General features: G+C 50.5%; 1 protein-coding gene across 1 annotated transcript in view; it reads right to left on the bottom strand.

Moving 5' to 3' along the window:
• Positions 1–1,541: 1,541 nt before the first annotated feature.
• EXOC6B (exocyst complex component 6B) overlaps positions 1,542–18,475 on the bottom strand; it is a 264,366-nt gene continuing 247,432 nt past the window's right edge. Inside the window, exons 21-22 of the mRNA XM_088162886.1 lie at positions 9,033–9,145; positions 1,542–2,416 (exon numbers count right to left, since the gene is read on the bottom strand). Coding sequence (XP_088019012.1) covers positions 2,290–2,416; positions 9,033–9,145 — 240 coding nt within the window. The 3' untranslated portion in view covers positions 1,542–2,289. The remainder of the gene's footprint in view (positions 2,417–9,032; positions 9,146–18,475) is intronic.

Below are 18,475 nucleotides of genomic sequence, written 5' to 3'. Positions count from 1 at the left end.
TTTTTTTTTTTTTTGGGTCAATCTGTTTAAAAGATTAATTTTGTTTGGAAGGGATGATGGAGCTGCATCTCTCGGAACAAAAAGTTAATTGGGACCAGAGTCCCAAAATCCCATTTTTCATCCCAGGCTCTGACTTGCGGTTCCGGCTCTTGACCTCCCGAGATCAGGAACTCCCTGAATCTCTCCCTTGGCCGGATTTGACTTTTCCAGCAGCAAATCCCGAGCGCCAGGGAGGTGGTTTGGAGGATCCCAATCCTGCTTTTTCCAAAAAAAAGAGCCTGGAGGAGAGAGGAAACGCATCCCAGGTCGCTGCTCCTGGAATTGCAGTTGAGGGAGATTTGGGAAGGGTGGGAGTGCCTGGAGCACCTGAAATGAGGACTTGCCTCGGCTGTGCTGGGGATTTTTTTTTTTTTATTTTTTTTTTGTGGGAATGTCTCATGGAGTGAAATATAGGAAGGGAAAATGGAACTTCAAAAAAAAAAAAATCCTTTTCAAAATCCTTTCCCTGTGTCCTGGGGTTTCTGCTCCTTCTCTGTCCCATTCCCAGAATTCCCAGCCCTTGTCCCTCAGGGTCGTTTCCAGAGGTGTCTCCAAAGCTGATCCTTTCTGGCCACGCTGACTCCAACTTTCCTTCACCTGCTGCTTTTCCCTCCATCCCTTTCCCATATCCCTCCAGGAGGAGTTCACAAGGAACCTCCGACCCCTCTCCAAAACCAAGGAATTGCAGATTTTCCCTCTTTTTACCGAAAATAATCCCTTGGTCCCCGTAGCTGGAGATGGCTGGGACAGCCCAAGAGCTCCAGGGGGTCATTCCTGACCGTGTTCCCGTTTAATTTTGGGATTGAGCCAAACAAACTTTCCCCAAATGAAAAGCAACCCCGAGATCTTGCTGAGGAGCAAGGCAGGAAGGGAAAAACCTCTGGATTCGTGCATCCAGAGGGTTGGGAATGGGCACAGGAGCAGCACTTCCAGGGCTGCAACAACCACCAGGGAGATGTGAATTCCCTTCAAGGGTTTAGGAATGTGGCTGGATAATGTGAGGAATTAGAGGTGACAAGATGAGAAGGGTGAAAATCCCACCCCTGGAATGGGAATCCCGGGATTAAATCCTGTTGGTGGCCTCCTGGTTTGAGCAGAGGAGTTTTGGGGACCCTCAGGACAGGGGGAATTTTATCCACAGGCACTTTGGAGCAGCGCTGCTCCATGGGGAATCTCCCACTGTCTTGAGGAAATTCTCACCAGTCCAGCTCCAACAGGGAAGTTTTCCCCATGGAATCATCAGGAGGAGAGGGAAGATGGGACACCAGCACAGAAGAAAAAAAAAAAGAGAAAAACCCCTCCTGAACCAGTGTGAGATCCCCATTCCTGTGGAGCATCCATCCCTCCCAGCTCCCCATCCATGGATATGTCCAGGAAATTCCCACTGGTCCAGCTCCAAACAGGGGGATCCAGGGAAGTTTTCCCCATGGAATCATCAGGAGGAAAGGGAAGATGGGACACCAGCATGTGGAAAAAAATGGGAAAAACCCCTCCTGGAAAACCAGGAGATCCCAGTGTGAGATCCCCCATCCCTATGGAGCATCCATCCCTTCCCTCTCCCCATCCATGGATGTGTCCAGCCCCGGAGTGGTGCCCACAGGAAACATTCCCAGATGATCTTTCCCAAATCCTTCCCACATCTGATCAAGGAGGCTGCTCCAAACCCTTCTCCATGATCCCACAGCCCCTGGCAGGTCCCAGAGTGGAGCTCAGGGATGGGACATGTGGGAAAGGGTCACAATTCCAGGGATTTGCAGACTAACGTGGAAATCAGCCCGTGGAGGGGGAAAAGAGGAGAAAAAAAACCTGGGAAATCCCTTTTTCCTACCTAAATCCAAACCCACTCAGGGTGACCCTCTGCCCACAGAACCCAAACCCACGGCTCATCCCAGATTTCTCTGTTTTCCAAGGGAATAAATTAACAAAAGGAAAGCAGGATGATCCCTTCAATTTGGCTTCGACAAAACAAAAAACAAGAAAAATCAACCCCAGTCCGGGTGTGAACTTCTCCCAGGCTCCAAAAATTCCCATCACTTCCTAAACCCCTGAAAATAGGAGTTTATCCAGGAGGCTCCTGCCACCACCACCACCACCACCACCACCTCTTTTCCCGGGATTGTTCCCACCGGGAGCGTTTTTCCGTCGGGGGGAGGCTCCGCGGAGAACGTTCCAGGCGAATAAAAAAATACAAATCTTCTCTCCCAACGAGATTCCCGAAGTCCTGGCTGGGGGAAGGGGATCCCGAGCCCCTCAGGAGTGGTGGCTGCTGATGAGGCCACGCAGCTGCTTGGCCACGGTGTCGATCAACTTCTGCTTGTCCCGCTCGTTTTTCCGGAATTGGGCGAAAACGTTGTTTTTCCTGCTGGTGTCCCGCATCCTGCACGGAGCACAGACAGGTTATGGAACAGGGATTGGGAATGTCCAGTGCTCTGAGAGGAGGACATGGAATTTCCAGCCTCTACACCAATTTTTGGGGCATTTTTCGGGCACTTTTCAGACTTTAAACCCCTCCAATCTCAGTCAATGCCATTTTGGGGTCTCCCCAGTTCCCCTTATTTTTTCAGGAATTGGGTGAAAACGTTGTTTTTGGAGCACAAACAGGTTATGGAACAGGGATTGGGAATGTCCAGTGCTCAGAGATGAGGACATGGAATTTCCAGCCTCTACACCAATTTTTGGGGCATTTTTTAGGTTTTAAACCCCTCCAATCCAAATCAAAACCACTTTGGGGTCTCTCCCTAATTCCCAAATGCAGGAAATCCTAAACCCTTCTTCTTCCAAACAGGGATTTCTCCGTCCCCATGTCACCTTTTCTGGCAGTGATGGAATTTGAGGAGGGAATTTAAAAACCAGCACAGAATCCACAGAATTAAGGCTTTTTCACGTCAAACTTGCACACACGAGATGCAGCTTTAGGGGAGGCTGGGAAGGTCAGGAGTTGTGAATTTAAACTTGATAAAAATATTCCAGGGAATCATGGAATGTTTGGGTTGGAAGAGACCTTAAATCCCATCCATTTCCAACCCCCTGCCGTGGGCAGGGGCACCGTTCCCTATCCCATTTTTTTTCCAATGAATAAAAAAAATATAAATTATATAAATGTATATAATTTATATTAAATGTAAGACGAAATAAATTTCCATTCCAGGAGGGAATGCAGCTGTTTGGAAGGAGCATGGCATCTCCAGGAGGTCTCCATAAATCCAGAGCCCAGCAGAGCAGGAGGTGAGATGAGACCCCACATGTAAAGCTGGGAGGGGGGGTTCATGCACTCCAGCATTCCCAGATCCATATTTTTGGGGGGAACAGAGCTCGGGACACACTCCAAGAGTGCTGGGAAGGGAAAAAAAATCCCACCAGGATCAACCTTCTGAAGGCACAACCTCCCAAAATCCAACCTGCTGGGGCTCGGCTCTTCCGAATTATCCCAATTTGTAAAAGGTTTTCTGGGTTAATCAGATCTGGCAGGGGCTGAGGGCTTTGGATGCATCCCATAATCCCAGTTTTTGGCTTTGAGGGACCTAAAGGAAGCGTTGAAGTGACAGGGATATGGTGCTGGTGATCCCTGGCACTGGATCATCCCAAGGGTCTGGAGTCAACTGAGCACATCCCAAACTTTTCCAGACTCATGGAACACAAACAAGCATCCACTGGTTTTCCAGGCTTCCATCTCCTGGAAAGAGCCACAGGGAATCTGAAATGTTCCCAAAAACACCAGGCTTGGATTGGGAATCCAGGATAACAACTTTATCCCAAAGGGGAATTTTCTGGGGTTACCAGTGCCCAGAGATGGAGCTGCTGATGGAACAGAACAGGACAGCCTGGAGCACTTCCAGCCATCAAAATCGGGATTTGTTTGGTTTTCCCTGTTTTTTTTTTTTTTTTTTAGCCAGAGCAGGCTGGCAGCTGCTCCTCCAGGAGAACCTGGTGATTGTGCCAACAGGAAGCAGAGTTTGGAGTCACTCAGGTCCTGCTATCGTGGATTTGGGGATAATTATCCTCCCAGGAATTTTCCAAGCCCTTCCCCAGGAGAGCTGGGAGCTCTCCCAGGTTCCAGAGGCACATCAGAGGTGCTGGAAGTCGACCTGGACCTTTGGAAAGCCCTTCCACACATTGGGAATTTAGAGCTTTTCCATCCCGGTACCTTTGGGGTCAGCTCCCATCCCGTGGGACCTGCTGGGACCCATGGAATGTTCTGGAAGCAGCGCACATTCCATGAAGAAAAAAAAAACCTCGGGATGCCTTGGGATGGTTGGGAAGGAGCCAGGTGGATAAAGCTCCGGATCAGGATGGAAAGGGATTGCAGCTGGAGCCCTGATCCCACAACAAACCCACAGAGGTGGAGCTGGGAAAGTCTGGGAAGGATGGGAGCTGCTGGCATCTCCAGACACCAAGAGATGGTGGAAGAAATGAGCTATTAACTATTATTAATTAATTAAGATACAGGACAAAACATCCTGCAGGATTTGGGATGGGGTTTTTTTCCATGGGGTTTTTTCCCGAGCAGAGTCTTGGGAAAACTGGGACCACCATTAAAAAAGCCACAGAGGTGGATCTGGAAAATCTGGGAGCTGCTGGGATCTGCAGACACCACGTGAAGGTGGCAAGCACTGAGATATTAAATACTACTAATTAATTAAGATATAGGACACAAAGTCCTGCAGGATTTGGGATGGGCTGTGCAGATCCACAAGATTTTTTCCCTGAGCCTTGGGATAACTGAGAGCACCATTAACAAACCCACAGAGGTGGATCTGGAAAATCTGGGAGCTGCTGAAATTTCCAGACATCACATGAAGGTGCAAGCATTGAGCTATTAAATACTATTAATTAATTAATTAAGTTGCTTACAGGACATAAAATCCTGCAGGATTTGGGATGAGCTGTGCAGATCCACAGGATTTTTTTCCTGAGCAGGTCTTTGGGATAACCATAACAAAGCCACAGAGGTGGATCTGGAAAATCTGGGAGCTGCTGGAATTCCCAGATACGACATGAAGGTGCAAGCACTGAGATATTAAACACTATTAATTAATTAAGATACAGGACACAAATTCCTGCAGGACTTGGGATGAGCTGTGCAGATCCACAAGATTTTTTTCCTTGTCTTTGGGATAACCATAACAAAGCCACAGAGGTGGATCTGGAAAATCTGGGAGCTGCTGAAATTTCCAGATACGACATGAAGGTTCAAGCACTGAGATATTAAATACTACTAATTAATTAAGGTACAAGACACAAAGTCCTGCAGGATTTGGGATGCAGCTCCCCAGTTTCATTTCCCCGAGCAGAGCCTTGGGATAAGGAGGGTTTGGAAGCAGCCGGTCCCAGGATTAGGAGTGAAAGGAAAGGGAAAGGCGAGCTCGGCGCTGTCCCCACCCCTGTCAACAAACACCACCTCGGAGAGAGCCGAGCTTTTGTCTCAATTAATCCGGGAGGGGAAGAAAGCAGCGGGGTAAAAGCTCCTCTTTTAGCTCTAATTAGTGCATTTGGGAGGATCGGGTTGCGCAGGGCCCCGCTCCGGAGGCACTTTGCATTTCCAGCGATTCGGGCTCCATTGAGAGCGGCACAATCGGGGCCCCGGCAGGTGAGGGTGAGAGCCCGAGCGAGCGCACACTTCCACCCGGGATATCCTGGGAGACAGAGACGCACCGGGCCGATAAGGGACACAGATAAAGCGCCGGGAGAACAGGTTACAGGCTGAGCCCGGCACCCAGCCCACCCCCGAATTCCCGGCCGGGATGTGAGGAGATCTGGAGAGATGGTGGGGGATGGATGGAGAGCCCCTCGGAGGGGATGGATCCCTGGAATTGTTGATGACTGGAAGTTGGACGCTGGGGCTTGGAGCAGCCTGGGATAGCGGGAGGTGTCTCTGAATATGGATGGGGTGGGAATGGGAGGGGATTTAAGGTTTTTTCCAACCCAAAACATTCCAGGATTCTGCTCTGGGAGAGCTGGGAATGTTCCCCTGGAGAAGGGAAAATTCCAGGGAATGCTCAGAGTCCCTGCAGGGGCTCCAGGAGAGCTGGAATTGGGGACAAGGCCTGGAGGGACAGGACCCAGGGAATGGCTCCCACTGGGAAAGGGGAGATTGGGCTGGGATCTTGGGAAGGAATTCCTGCCTGGGCTGCAATTCCCAGATTTGCTGGGGCTGCCCCTGGATCCCTGGCAGTGCCCAAGGCCAGGTTGGATCCACCTGGGACAGTTGAGCTGTCCCTGAACATGGATGGGGTGGGAATGGGATCATCCTTCAGTTTCCTTCCAACCCAAACCATTCCATGATTTTCTGGCTTTGTTAAACGAGCCAGGCTGGGATTTGGTGGCATTTTACCCCGCTGAGTGTGGAGATGCTCTCCTGCTGTCCCTTCCCAGCCTCTGCCATGATCCCAGCTCCCTGCCTACCTCAATTTCCCATCTCTTCCAGATGCTGCATGGCCAAGCTCCCAGATTTTGGGTGGCCCTTTCTATTTCAGCATTTTACTGTTAGCTCCGAACAAACCTCTCACTTTCACATCTCGGCTGCTGGGTCACGAATTCTCTGTGTATCACGGAATTATTCCGGCTGGAAAAGCCCTCCAAGGTCACCAAATCCAACCATCCCCCGCCATTCACACATCCCTCCCTGACCCAGGGAACAACCCAGGGATAACACAACCCGGGAAATACCAGGATGAAAATAACACCACGAGGTGTGGCAGTGCTTTAAAGCCAGCCACTGACCCAGTTTAGTCCCTGTGTCCCTCCCTGGGTGTCCCGAGGTGCTGTGACATCCGTTCTTCTCCCCTGGTGGAGAGGAGCTGGAGCTTCCCCGGACCACGATGGCACACAGGGAACCCCAAAGTTCACAAACACCCCAGAGAATCTGAGATTCAGGGAATAATCCGGGTTGGAAGGGGCCTCTAAACCCACCCAGCGCCAGCCATGGGCACCTCCCACTGTGCCAGCCTTGGAGACTCCCAGGGTTTGGTTGGATTGGCCATGGATTGACCATGGGGAGCACTTTGGGGTGATTTGGGGTCTCTCTTTCTCCTCGAGGACGAGGTGATGAGTTTAGGGTTGGGGCCACACTTCCAGAAGAGCACTCAAGGCCCCTGGATCCCTGGGAATGCCCAAGGCCAGGTTGGGCATGGGAGGTGTCCCTGCCCATGGATGGGGATGGGATTTAAGGTCCCTTCCCACCCAAACCATCCCATGACTCCACCAGGATTCCCTCCCGCCCTGCTCCTCCGTGCAGGCACTGAAAACTCTTAAATTCCCACTTTCTGTTTTTTGGCTCGCTCTCAGTTGCCACACCAGCTGGAAAACGACCTGGGAGGTCTGCAGGGAGCAGGAGTGGATCCTTCCCAAGGCAGCTTGGAGCTGGACCAGCGGAGATCATCGGGGAGACCCACCACGGGCAGGCCGGGCGGGGTGACAGGCACAGCAAATCCCGCTTTTCCCGGGCAAATCCCGGCCCAGCACTGGCACAGACCCCCGGGAGCCATTCCCGAGCCCCCCGGGCGCCGTTCCCGGCACGGCTCCAGGATCTGGGATGGAGCCGTGAGGAGCATTTGAACGACGGAGCTCAAAGGATGGATTGAGGGAGCCCAGGGGCTCCCGCGAGGTCAAAGTGTGGAAGTGGGAGGGAATGGGATGGGAATGGGGAAATGCAGAGATGCAGAAATGTAAACATATAGAAATACAGAAATGTAGAAAGACAGAAATACAGAAATATGTAGGAATACAGAAATATGTAGAAATACAGAAATGTAGAAATGTAAACATGGAGAAATACAGAAATATAGAGATGTAGGCATATAAACATATAGCAATACAGAAATGTAGAAATACAGAAATATGTAGAAATGTAGAAATGTAGAAAGACAGAAATACAGAAATATAGAAATGTAGAAATATAAACGTAGAAATACAAAAGTATAGAAATGTAGACATATAAACATATGGGAATGTAGAAATGCAAAAATACAGAAATATGTAGAAATACAGAAATATAGAAATGTAGGCATATAAACATATAGGAATGTAGAAATACAGAAATATGTAGAAATATAGAAATGTAGAAAGACAGAAATACAGAAATATAGAAATACAGAAATGTAGAAATGTAGAAAAACAGAAATACAGAACTATAGAAAAGTGGAAATGTAGAAATATAGACATATAGAAATATAAAAATGCAGAAATATAGAAATGTAGAAATACAGAAATATAGAAATAAAAGTACAGAGACAGAAATAAATAGGAATGAAAATATAGAAATAAAAGTACAGAAACAGAAATAAATAGGAAATAAAATCTAGACATAGAAATTAAAAATAGGAATAATTAGAAAGAAATAGAAATAAAAATATAGAAATAAATAGGAATGAAAATATAGAAATGTGGAAATATAGAAATGTGGAAATATAGAAATAAAAGTAGAGAAACAGAAGAAAATCTAGAAATAGAAATACAGAAACAGAAATAAACAGGAAGTAAAATATAGAAATAAAGAGAAATATAGAAATAAACAGAAAATAAAATCTAGAAATCTAGAAATAAATAAAAACAGAAATGTAGAACTGAAAATAAATAGAAACACAGAAATAGAATGGAATAAAATCAAATATTTTCAGATCACAATGTGATCCAACTGCCCAACCACTTCCCAACCAAAAACTGTTCATGGCATTGCTCAAATGCTGAAAAATTTGGGACAGCCACTCCTGCCTGCAGCCCAGCAGGTTTGAAAGGATTCTGGAGCTGGAGGTTCATCTTTGCAGCAACATTTTCTGCTAGGACAAGGAAAACTCTGCCTAAGAGCCAATAAAAAGAAGGACCCGCAGCCAAACCACTGAATTTGGATAATGTGGGATTCGGGGCAAGGGGATAAAATGAGATTTTTCCATCTGAGCTCCCTGTGTGTCCACCCAGGGCTGAGATTTCTGCTCACAGGGATGGAGCCAAAGGTGGAGGTGGGAATTCTCCCGGGATAACTGGGGTGCCACACTCACTTTTCCAGCAGGATCAGGGCTGTGGTGGGGTTCACACGAAGGTACTTGCACGTGGGCTGTCCATAATCAGCCAAATAGGTCGACCAATCCCACTGGATGAACAGATCCAGGAGCTGGAAAGGAAAAACAAACGGGGTTTGAAAAAGCTGGAAAAGGGAGTTGGTGTTTCCCCCTGGAAGCTGGCAGAGGTGGAGTTATCCATAAAAAAAAAAAATAAAATAAATAAATGAATGTGAAGGTTAAAAATTTTGTTTAATATCGTTCTGTTAGCATTTCGTCATTAACTTGGTTGTACGTCATGATTAATTTAGGAATATTTAATGGTAATTAATGGAGGGCTGTGTTAATTCAGCCATTGAGCATTCCTGCTCTGTGATCCCTATTTTTTGGGAATTTGGGGGCTGGACACCTCGAGGACGTGGGTGACAAACAACCCCAGTGCCCTGACGCTCTCAGCTACGGCAGGAAGAAATTTTTGGGGTCAAAGCCACCCCAAACTTCTCCTGTCCCCAAAAAGCATCATTTTAACCATTCCCCAGGGATTTCTCATCACCCCTGGCCCATCCCAACACCCTCCAAGGGCTCTGGAAGTGTCTCCAGTGCCCAGAGCTCCCCGAGGAGCTCAGGGGGGTTATTCTGGGTGAGAGATGGGAGTCCCAGGTGCTTTCCAGACGTTGGTGAGAGAAACCACCAGGCCTTGGCAGCAGGAGAAGGAAAAAGGGATTAACTCGGCCATCCGTGACCGTCCCTGCTCCAGGCTGCCAAAATTCCCACCTGCAGCCCTTCGTGCCCACAAATGACCCTGCTCCTCCCAGACAGGTGAGGGACGAGCAAACAACAGCCCAGGCTGCCCAAATTCCCTCTTCCCACATCATTCCCATCCTTATTTTGCTTAAAAACCAGGTGCTCTCATGCCCTCCCCACACATGGATCTCCTCACCTCAGCGAGGACTTGGCTTCTCCACCCTACCCATGAAGGCACAGTCCAAACTCCTTCCTACACTGTTCCCATCCTTGTTTTCTTTAAAAACCTGGCACTTCCATGCCCTCCCCACACATGGATCTCCTCACCTCAATGAGGACTCGGCTTTTCCACCCTACCCATGAAGGCACAGTCCAGTGCCCTCTTCCCACATCATTCCCATCCTTGTTTTCCTTAAAAACTGTGAACTGCCATATCTTCTCCACACATGAGGATTTCCTCACCTCAACAAGGACTTGGCTTCTCCACCCCACCCACGAATGCACAGTCCAGTGCCCTCTTCCCACATCATCCCTATCCTTATTTTTCTTAAAAACCAGGAACTGTCATGTCCTCTCCAAATGTGGATCTCCTCACCTCACCAAGGACTTGGCTTTTCCACCCACCTATGAAGGCACAGTCCAATGCCCTCTTCCCACATCATTCCCATCCTTGTTTTCCTTAAAAACCGGGAACTTCCATGTCCTCCTCACTTGAGGATTTCCTCACCTCAACGAGGACTTGGCCTCTCCACCCACCCACAGGCCCACTGCCCAGGATTCCCTCCATGCCTCCTTCACCTCTGCCCCATCCACAGCGGGTTAATTAATTAATTAAGAGCTCCTCTGCCTTTCCCCCCACCCCGCCTTTTCCCAAAGACCCCGTCTTGGAGCGCCGCTGTGACCACTCTATTTGGGGACAGGCTGCCAAGAGCGTGGACGTCTTCATCGTGCTCTCGGCTCGTCCCGGCGCCCACCGCCGGAGCCGGGGCAGGCCGGGCCCGTCCCGCGGCCAGGCCGGGCCCATAGAGGCCTCATTGTCCCCTCGTCTCCATGGTTTTCCTGGAGGCCCCGGCGCTGTTTAACAACGCATCCTGCCCCGCCAAGAAGGGGATTTAGCTCCTCCGAGACCTCCAGATACAAAACAAAAATGTGCAACAAGATTCTTTTTGACTATGTAGGTCAGGGCAAGGAAAACAAGCTGTTGGGAACAATCCTCCGGGCTGGCGGGGGGGACGGATTAGCCGGGACCTAAGAGGGCTTTTCCAGCCCGGGTCCCGCTCGGCTTTGTCCGGCGGGGCCTTTGTGTTGAACTACAAACCCGAGCTGAACATCATTGGCAGGAGGTTTTTTGTTTTGTTTTTTTTTTTTTCCCAAGGGGGCACCTTCGAGAGAGACAACCTTAAATATGATTTCACAGGAGCTTTTCAGGCCGAGCGCCGAGGGCCAAAACGCTTCCGCGGGGGTTTGGCGGCTGCTGGGAGGAGTTGCATGGTTGTACAGGCTCAAAGGGAACCCCCACAACGCACCAAAGGCCTCTTGCTGGTGGCCCCCGGGAGGCTGAACGTGCCTCGGGCAAAGCCCAAACAAAGCCTGAGCCGAGTTCTTGCCACGGAAAAGTGCGCGGCTGGAGAGTCCAAGGGACAGGTAGCCATTGGTGGGGAGGGGGGGATAAAGAGACAGGAGGGAAGGGGTGAAGGAAGGGAGGAAATGAAAAGGTGAGGATGAGGAAGGGGTTTGGAGAAGATGGAATTAAAATGTTGGGAGTTGTTCTGGCAGAGGTTTGGGAGCGGTGCAGGAGCTCAGAGGGACACGGAGCTGCTCCAGGGCTGGAGCTCTGGGAGAGCTGGGAATGTTCCCCTGGAGAAGGGAAGGATCCAGGGAGAGCTCAGAGCCCCTTGCAGGGCCTGAAGGGGCTCCAGGAGAGCTGGAGAGGGACTGGGGACAAGGCATGGAGGGACAGGACACAGGGAATGGCTGAGAAATTCCAGTGACTTGGAATCACCAACAACAGCTCTACACGAGCCCAGGTGGCCAAGAGGGCCAAGGGCACCTGGGCTGGGCCAGCACTGGGGTGGCAGCAGGACCAGGGCAGTGCCTGGAACTGGTGAGGCCACAACCTCAAATCCTGGGGCAGTTTTGGGCCTCTCCCAACAAGAGAGAGACTCTGAGAGGCTGGAGCGTGTCCAGGGAAGGGAACGGAGCTGGGAAGTGGCTGGAGAATTCCTGAGGGAGCTGGGAAGGGGCTGGAGAATTCCTGAGGGAGCTGGGAAGGGAATGGAGAATTCCTGAGGGAGCTGGGAAGGGGCTCAGCCTGGAGAAAAGGAGGCTCAGGGGGGCCCTTGTGGCTCTGCACGACTCCCTGACAGGAGGGGACAGCCGGGGGGATTTGGGATCTGGGAACAGGGACAGGAGGAGAGGGAACGGCCTCAGGAGAGACTCAGGGTGGAAATTAAGGAATTCCTTCCTGGAAAGGGCTGTCCAACCTGATGGAGTCCCTACCCCTGGAAGAATTCGAAGGATGTGGCACTTGGGGACGTGGCTCAGTGGTGGCCTTGGCAGCGCTGAAGAAAAGCTGGACTCCATCTCTGGAGCGCTTTTCCAACCTCACTGATGCCAGGACTCCCAAGGCTCCCACCTCAGCCTGGACCTTCCCGGAGCTCTCACGGAGCCAGACCACCCCCAGGTGGCTCCCGACAGTGACAGATGGGCTGTGTATTTCCCAACTCTTTGCCCACATCCATCTTTTTTGGCTCGGCAGGTCCGAGTTCGGCTGGGGCCAGCACCTTTGGCCCCGGCTGCCGGTCGTGCTCCGGAGGGGAGAGGTCCTGCAGGAGGAAACCCGAAGGCTCAGGGAGAGCAGCCTCCAGACGATTTATCTGTCACATAAATGTGGTTTTATTGGTTTTACTGCTTCAACTTTTCACCTCTGCTGCTAAATCTGAACGGGCCGAGGGGAGAGGAAAAAAAGGGAAAAGGGAAAAGAGCCGGCGGCGCGGGGCTGCCGGGGGAGTTTCCAAATCAAATATGCAAATACCATTAATTCTTTAAACTGGAGTCTCCCTTTCAAGGCCATAAATCAAAGTTGACAGCACATCCACTGAGGAGGGGGAGAAGGAAAAGGAGAGGAGGGAAAGGGAAAAAAAGAGGAGGGAAAGGGAAAGGAGAGGAGGGAAAGGGAAAGGAGAGGAGGGAAAGGAAAAGGAGAGAAAGGAAAGGGAAAGGAGAGGAGGGAAAGGAAAAGGAGAGGAGAGAAAGGGAAAAAAAAAGATGAGGGAAAAATTAAGAGGAGCTTTCACCACGGTGATGTGGGAGTGGGATAAGATCAGGAAGTTGCAGATTGCTCGGGGCTGGGGACCTGCAGATTCCTGGAACACCTTGAGCAGGAGCAGGGAGAGGTGCAGGTACAGCTTTATAAAAATGGAGAAGTGGAGGATGGTTTGAATAAAATGCCATAAAAAAGGTACGGAAAAGTACTAAAATTGGTTTTATACACATACGTGAGCTTGTATTCAAATTGAAGCGTAGAATTAAACTGGGAGCCAGTTCCCAGCCCTGGCCCAGGCTCCCCTAGGAAGAGCTTTTCCCCCCCTCCCCCCCTCCATGATTCATGGAATCAGAGAATCATTTAAACTGGAAAAGACCTTTCACATCATCAAATCCAACCACCAGCTCTACCTCAAAACCACTTCCTTTTCACCCCCCCTTGCAACGTCACCACCTCAAACTCTTCCAAAACGTCCTTTTGATCCGAGCAGACAGATTTTTTTTAAGCCCCTTCACCTCAAGCACAGGGTGAGGATGGCTGGAAGGTCCCTGCAGGAGGAAACCAGGCCACGGTTGGACTCCACATCCCCCTCCAGATGGAAGGGGAGCGGGGACAGTTTGTTCTGTCTGACGACAGCGCGGAATCTGGATCGAATCCTCCCGGCCAAGCCAGGAGCTGCTGGAATGTGAATCCAAACCGATTCCAAACACGGTTTGCAAACCCTGCCAGAGCTCCTGGAAGCTGATCAAAGCCACCACTGGTGTTTGCACGCTCGCACCCCCCCGTGTCATAGTCGTGGAATCGTGGAACGGTTTGGGATGGAAGGGATCCCAAAGCCCAGCCAGATCCAACCCCACGGGCAGGGACACATCCCACTGTCCCAGGCTGCTCCAAGCCCCAGTGTCCAACCTGGCTTTGGACACTGCCAGGGATCCAGGGGCTGTGACTGCCCCATCTGGCCCAGCATCCAACAGGGAACTGAACTAAAAGCTGCAGGAAATTCCCATGGGAATGCACCGGTTTTCCCAGGAGAAGGGAAGGGATTTGGTTGGACAGGAGTCATCCAGTCCTTTAGGGGTGGAAGAGGAGGAGGAGAAGGAGGGGAGATCTCTCCTCACAAGGAGCCACGTGGAGAAGACAAGGAGCAAAGGCTCCAAGGTGCCACAGGAAAGGTTTGATCTCCACACAAGAGAGAAATTCCTTGGAGTGAGACCCATCTTCCACTGGGACAACTTCCCCGTGGATGTGGTGGAGACCCCACTGCTGGAGGTTTTTGGGACACACAGGACAGGCCATTCCTTCCCCACACCGGGTGGGACCAGGTGAGCCCTGGAGGTCCCTCCTAACCAGGGTGGTTCTGTGATTCCAACCCAGAAAATCAACTTCCCTCTGATCCACCACCAGATTTCCACCCAGGGACACGGTGGAGCACCGAGATGGATTTGGTGGGATTGGATGGATCTGGATCCCACCACGATGGACTGGAGAGGACTTTTCCTCTGCCAGCACCAGCCCAGCAGATGAGATGGGTGGGAAACATTCCATAAAGGACTTCCCATCAACCTTTCCCTCAACAAAAGCCTAAATTAGGGAATTCATTCCTTGTTTCTCCAAGCACACCCAGCTGGGTGGAGGTGGGACGAGCTCTTCCTTGTGGTGGGATTTTGGGGACACTCAGATCCCCACAGGGGTTATGGCCAAGCTTTTGTGACGAGTTTTATGTCCCCAGGGCATGGAAAAGCACGAATTGAGCTGGGATTGGTGTTCTTCCAGATGGAAGCAGCATTCCTGCCCTGAACCCATGTCCATGAGCTGGGTCACGTCCCTGAGTGCCTGCCCTGGTTTGCCATGGAAGAAGGAGGGAATATTTTCAGATCCAAGGTGAAAACAGCTCTCAAAAGCTCCATTATCCCTCCTTATCCTCACAACCACAGACTGATGTTCCTCCTCCTCCCGGGGAATTTTGTACCTGGAATGAACAACCTTTGACCCAACACCTTCCACAAACCAGCAGGGATTTGTACAGGATCACACCCTGAGCTTCCAAACCCGGGGAGAAATTCCCTTTAAAAAGCTCCTTCCCCCTGACTGAACACCCCAGCTCCTCAGGGAAGCTGTGTCACCTGGAGGACGCCACAGGATGCTCCAGTGGGATCAGAAAACAATGCTCAGACCCAGCCCTGCTGGGGACTCCCATGAAAGACATAAAACTATGGAAAACCAGTGGCAATTCCCAGTTTGTCCACGTCCACAACCCATCCCACCACTGGAGGAGCAGCCCCTTCCACCATCCAGCAGGGAATTGTTAGGGATTACAAAAACCCAAGGGGCTTCCAGCAGCAGCAGCAGCCACGGACAAGCACAGTCCAAATAATTTATTTTGGGGAGGTTTCAATTATGCCTCGTGGGAAAGGAATACTGAAAGAGAAAGAAATATTCCAACCCCTGTGAAGACGTGGGGTTTGGACAATAGTGTTCCCAAAAAGAAAAGGCACCGGGAATTGGAACATGATGTTTGTTGTTGAATTGTGAAAGGCACGGAGGGGAAATCGTGGCCTAAGTGAAAACAGGAGCAGAGAGTTTGTCACTGGTTTCACTGGAAAGGAGGATTTGCTCTGGGAATTGGGTGAGGGGTTGGAGAAGCACCCGCAGGGAATTGGGGATGGATGAGGAAAGGGATCCACACAAGGAGCACAGGGAAGGAAAATCTCAATTTAGGTGCTCCCCTAATTACCTGGATTTCTGGGAATTGCTACAGATCCAAGAGTCCTGCTTGGACCTCTACAACAGCCCCAAGTGACTTCTCCAGCTCTCCTGGGACCTCCCACCCAGGGATGTCCTCCTGGAGAGAGGAGAACCAATTCCAAGCCCCTCACCTCACATTTAACTGGGTTGATCTTGCTAGTTAAAAGCAGTAATTTAATTTTTTTTTTCCTCTTTAAATCTGTAAAATTCAAATAGTTCCTGGAAAAAAAAAATAACAAACCAAAGCAAAACAGGAGAGGAATGTGGAAGGATTTATGACAGCCAGGACAGTTTGTAACTGAGAGAGGTTTGAGACCAACAAAACCCAAATCTGTCCAGTCTGGATTATTTTCAGCTTCACATTATTGCCTGTTTATAGTTCTTGTATTCCTGATAGCCCAGATTTCCAGGGAAAGGGCTCCACAAAGCCTTTTTGCACTGAGAGATCCCCTGGTTTTCCAGCTGCAAACATTCATCATTTATTAGGAGGAAAACCTCTGGCTTTCCACCTCTGGCTTCCCACCTGCTTTGAAGCCAAGCTGGAATTACACGGGGTTGACTTTTCTCCTCTTCCCGAAGGAATTTCTTCCACGGGTCTCATTAAAAACTTTCCAGGATTTTACCTCAGAAAATTTGTGTTTCTGAGCACGAGGAGTGGCCGAGGGAGCTGAGAAAGGAGATGGAGAATTCCTGAGGGAGATGGGAAAGGAGATGGAGAATTCCTGAGGGAGCTGGGAAAGGAGATGGAGAATTCCTGAGGGAGATGGGAAAGGAGATGGAGAATTCCTGAGGGAGCTGGGAAGGGGCTGGAGAATTCCTGGGGGAGCTGGGAAGGGGCTGGAGAATTCCTGAGGGAAATGGGAAAGGAGATGGAGAATTCCTGAGGGAGCTGGGAAGGGGCTGGAGAATTCCTGGGGGAGCTGGGAAGGGGCTCAGCCTGGAGAAAAGGAGGCTCAGGGGGGACCTTGTGGCTCTGCACAACTCCCTGACAGGAGGGGACAGCCGGGGGGATTTGGGATCTGGGATTTGGGAACAGGAGGAGAGGGAACGACCACAAGCTGCACCAGGTTGGATATTGGGACAATTCCTTCCTGGAAAGGGCTGTCCAGTGGAGAGGCTGAGGATCAGCACCACGTGTGGGGTGACAGCCCTGGAAAGTCCCCCCAAAGCTGCGCTCTAGGCCTGGCTTTAGTCACCCACTGGATCTCTGCCCGCAGGGAAAGCTCTGCTAAATTCTAGGGAAATCCCAAGTTTCTCTCACCCACGGCACAGCCCTTGGAAAATAAAAAAGAGCAAGGCCTGAAAATGATTTGGTGCAAATCCCCCGGGATTTCAGCGATAACAGCCGGACAGGGGGGATTTTGTGAACGGCCGGGGGAACAGAAACAAGCGGAGCTCTTGGGTTTAGCGGCCAATTTGCACTCCTAAAAATAATCCCTTGGACTCATCCCGTTCTCCGGGCAGGTTCAGGAGTTTGCAGGGAAGGCTGGGCGTGGATTCCCACCCTCCCGACCCTCCGGAGGGGACAATACTGGGCGGGAGCCAGGAGGAATGAAAGCGCCTCGGAAGAGCGTTCCTCAGGGAATTCCACTATTGAATAACGCCTGGCTTTTCCATTGAAACGCCACAAAAGGGGGAATTCATTCCCCAGGCAGAGATGGCTCCTGGAGCAGCATCCCCCCGGATCGGGTTCTGGTGGAGCTGAACCCCCCAAGGATGGAGCCGGATAAACCCTCCGGGATCAGCATCCAGAGGGGAGAAATTCGGGATGTGATGTTTGGGGTGCAGATAATTATCCCTGGAGAAATTCGGGATGTGATGTTTGGGGTGCAGATAATTATCCTCGGAGAAATTAGAGATATGATGTTTGGGGTGTAGATAATTATCCCTGGAGAAATTCGGGATGTGATGTTTGGGGTGTAGATAATTATCCCTGGAGAAATTCGGGATGTGATGTTTGGGGTGTAGATAATTATCCCTGGAGAAATTCGGGATGTGATGTTTGGGGTGTAGATAATTATCCTTGGAGAAATTCGGGATGTGATGTTTGGGGTGCAGATAATTATCCTCGGAGGTTGTTTTGAAGGTGTTTTGAGGAGGAGAAGGTGGATTTTGGAAAAGCTCCGTGGTTGGGAGTTGATGGCTCCGTGCTCAGGTATCCCATTAATTGGGAATTCCTTTTCCACTGCTGCATTCCAGGTGCTCACGGCCTTCTGGGTTTCCCTGCCTGGCCCACACTGTCCAAATCAGTGGCTCCAAAGGAAAAAATTAGGAAATAATGTGGAAAAATCCCAATATTTCAGCTAGCACAGGATCCTTTAGTCAGGGAAGAGCGACCATGAGCACAAAAAAAGCACAAAACCCCCCCAAAACAGGAAAGGGGGTTCAGAGTGGAGAAATCAGGAATTGTCCAAATAAACCTAGAGGAAACACTTCCAATCGGGGAAAAAAAATCATCCCAAAAAAGGGGAAAAAAAATCACTTTAATGCCACTTTTCCAGGAGGGAGAATTCCCAACTCATGGATGCAGCAGCTTTGGGGCTGGGAGGGGTCAGTGCTGCCCGTGAGCAGCAAAGCCGGGCACCTGCAGGGAGCAGGTGACACTTTTGGGACAGACAGAGCCCAGCCAGTGCCACCAGCACCGGGCTGGGACACCCAGACCCTCCCAGCGAGGGCATTTTCCCTTTGA

This window comes from Sturnus vulgaris, chromosome 4, assembly GCF_052056855.1.
Source record: "Sturnus vulgaris isolate bStuVul1 chromosome 4, bStuVul1.hap1, whole genome shotgun sequence".
NCBI classification, from domain to species: Eukaryota; Metazoa; Chordata; class Aves; order Passeriformes; family Sturnidae; genus Sturnus; species Sturnus vulgaris.
The sequence above is the reverse complement of the archived record's forward strand: the minus strand, read 5'-3'. Positions and strand labels throughout refer to the sequence as shown.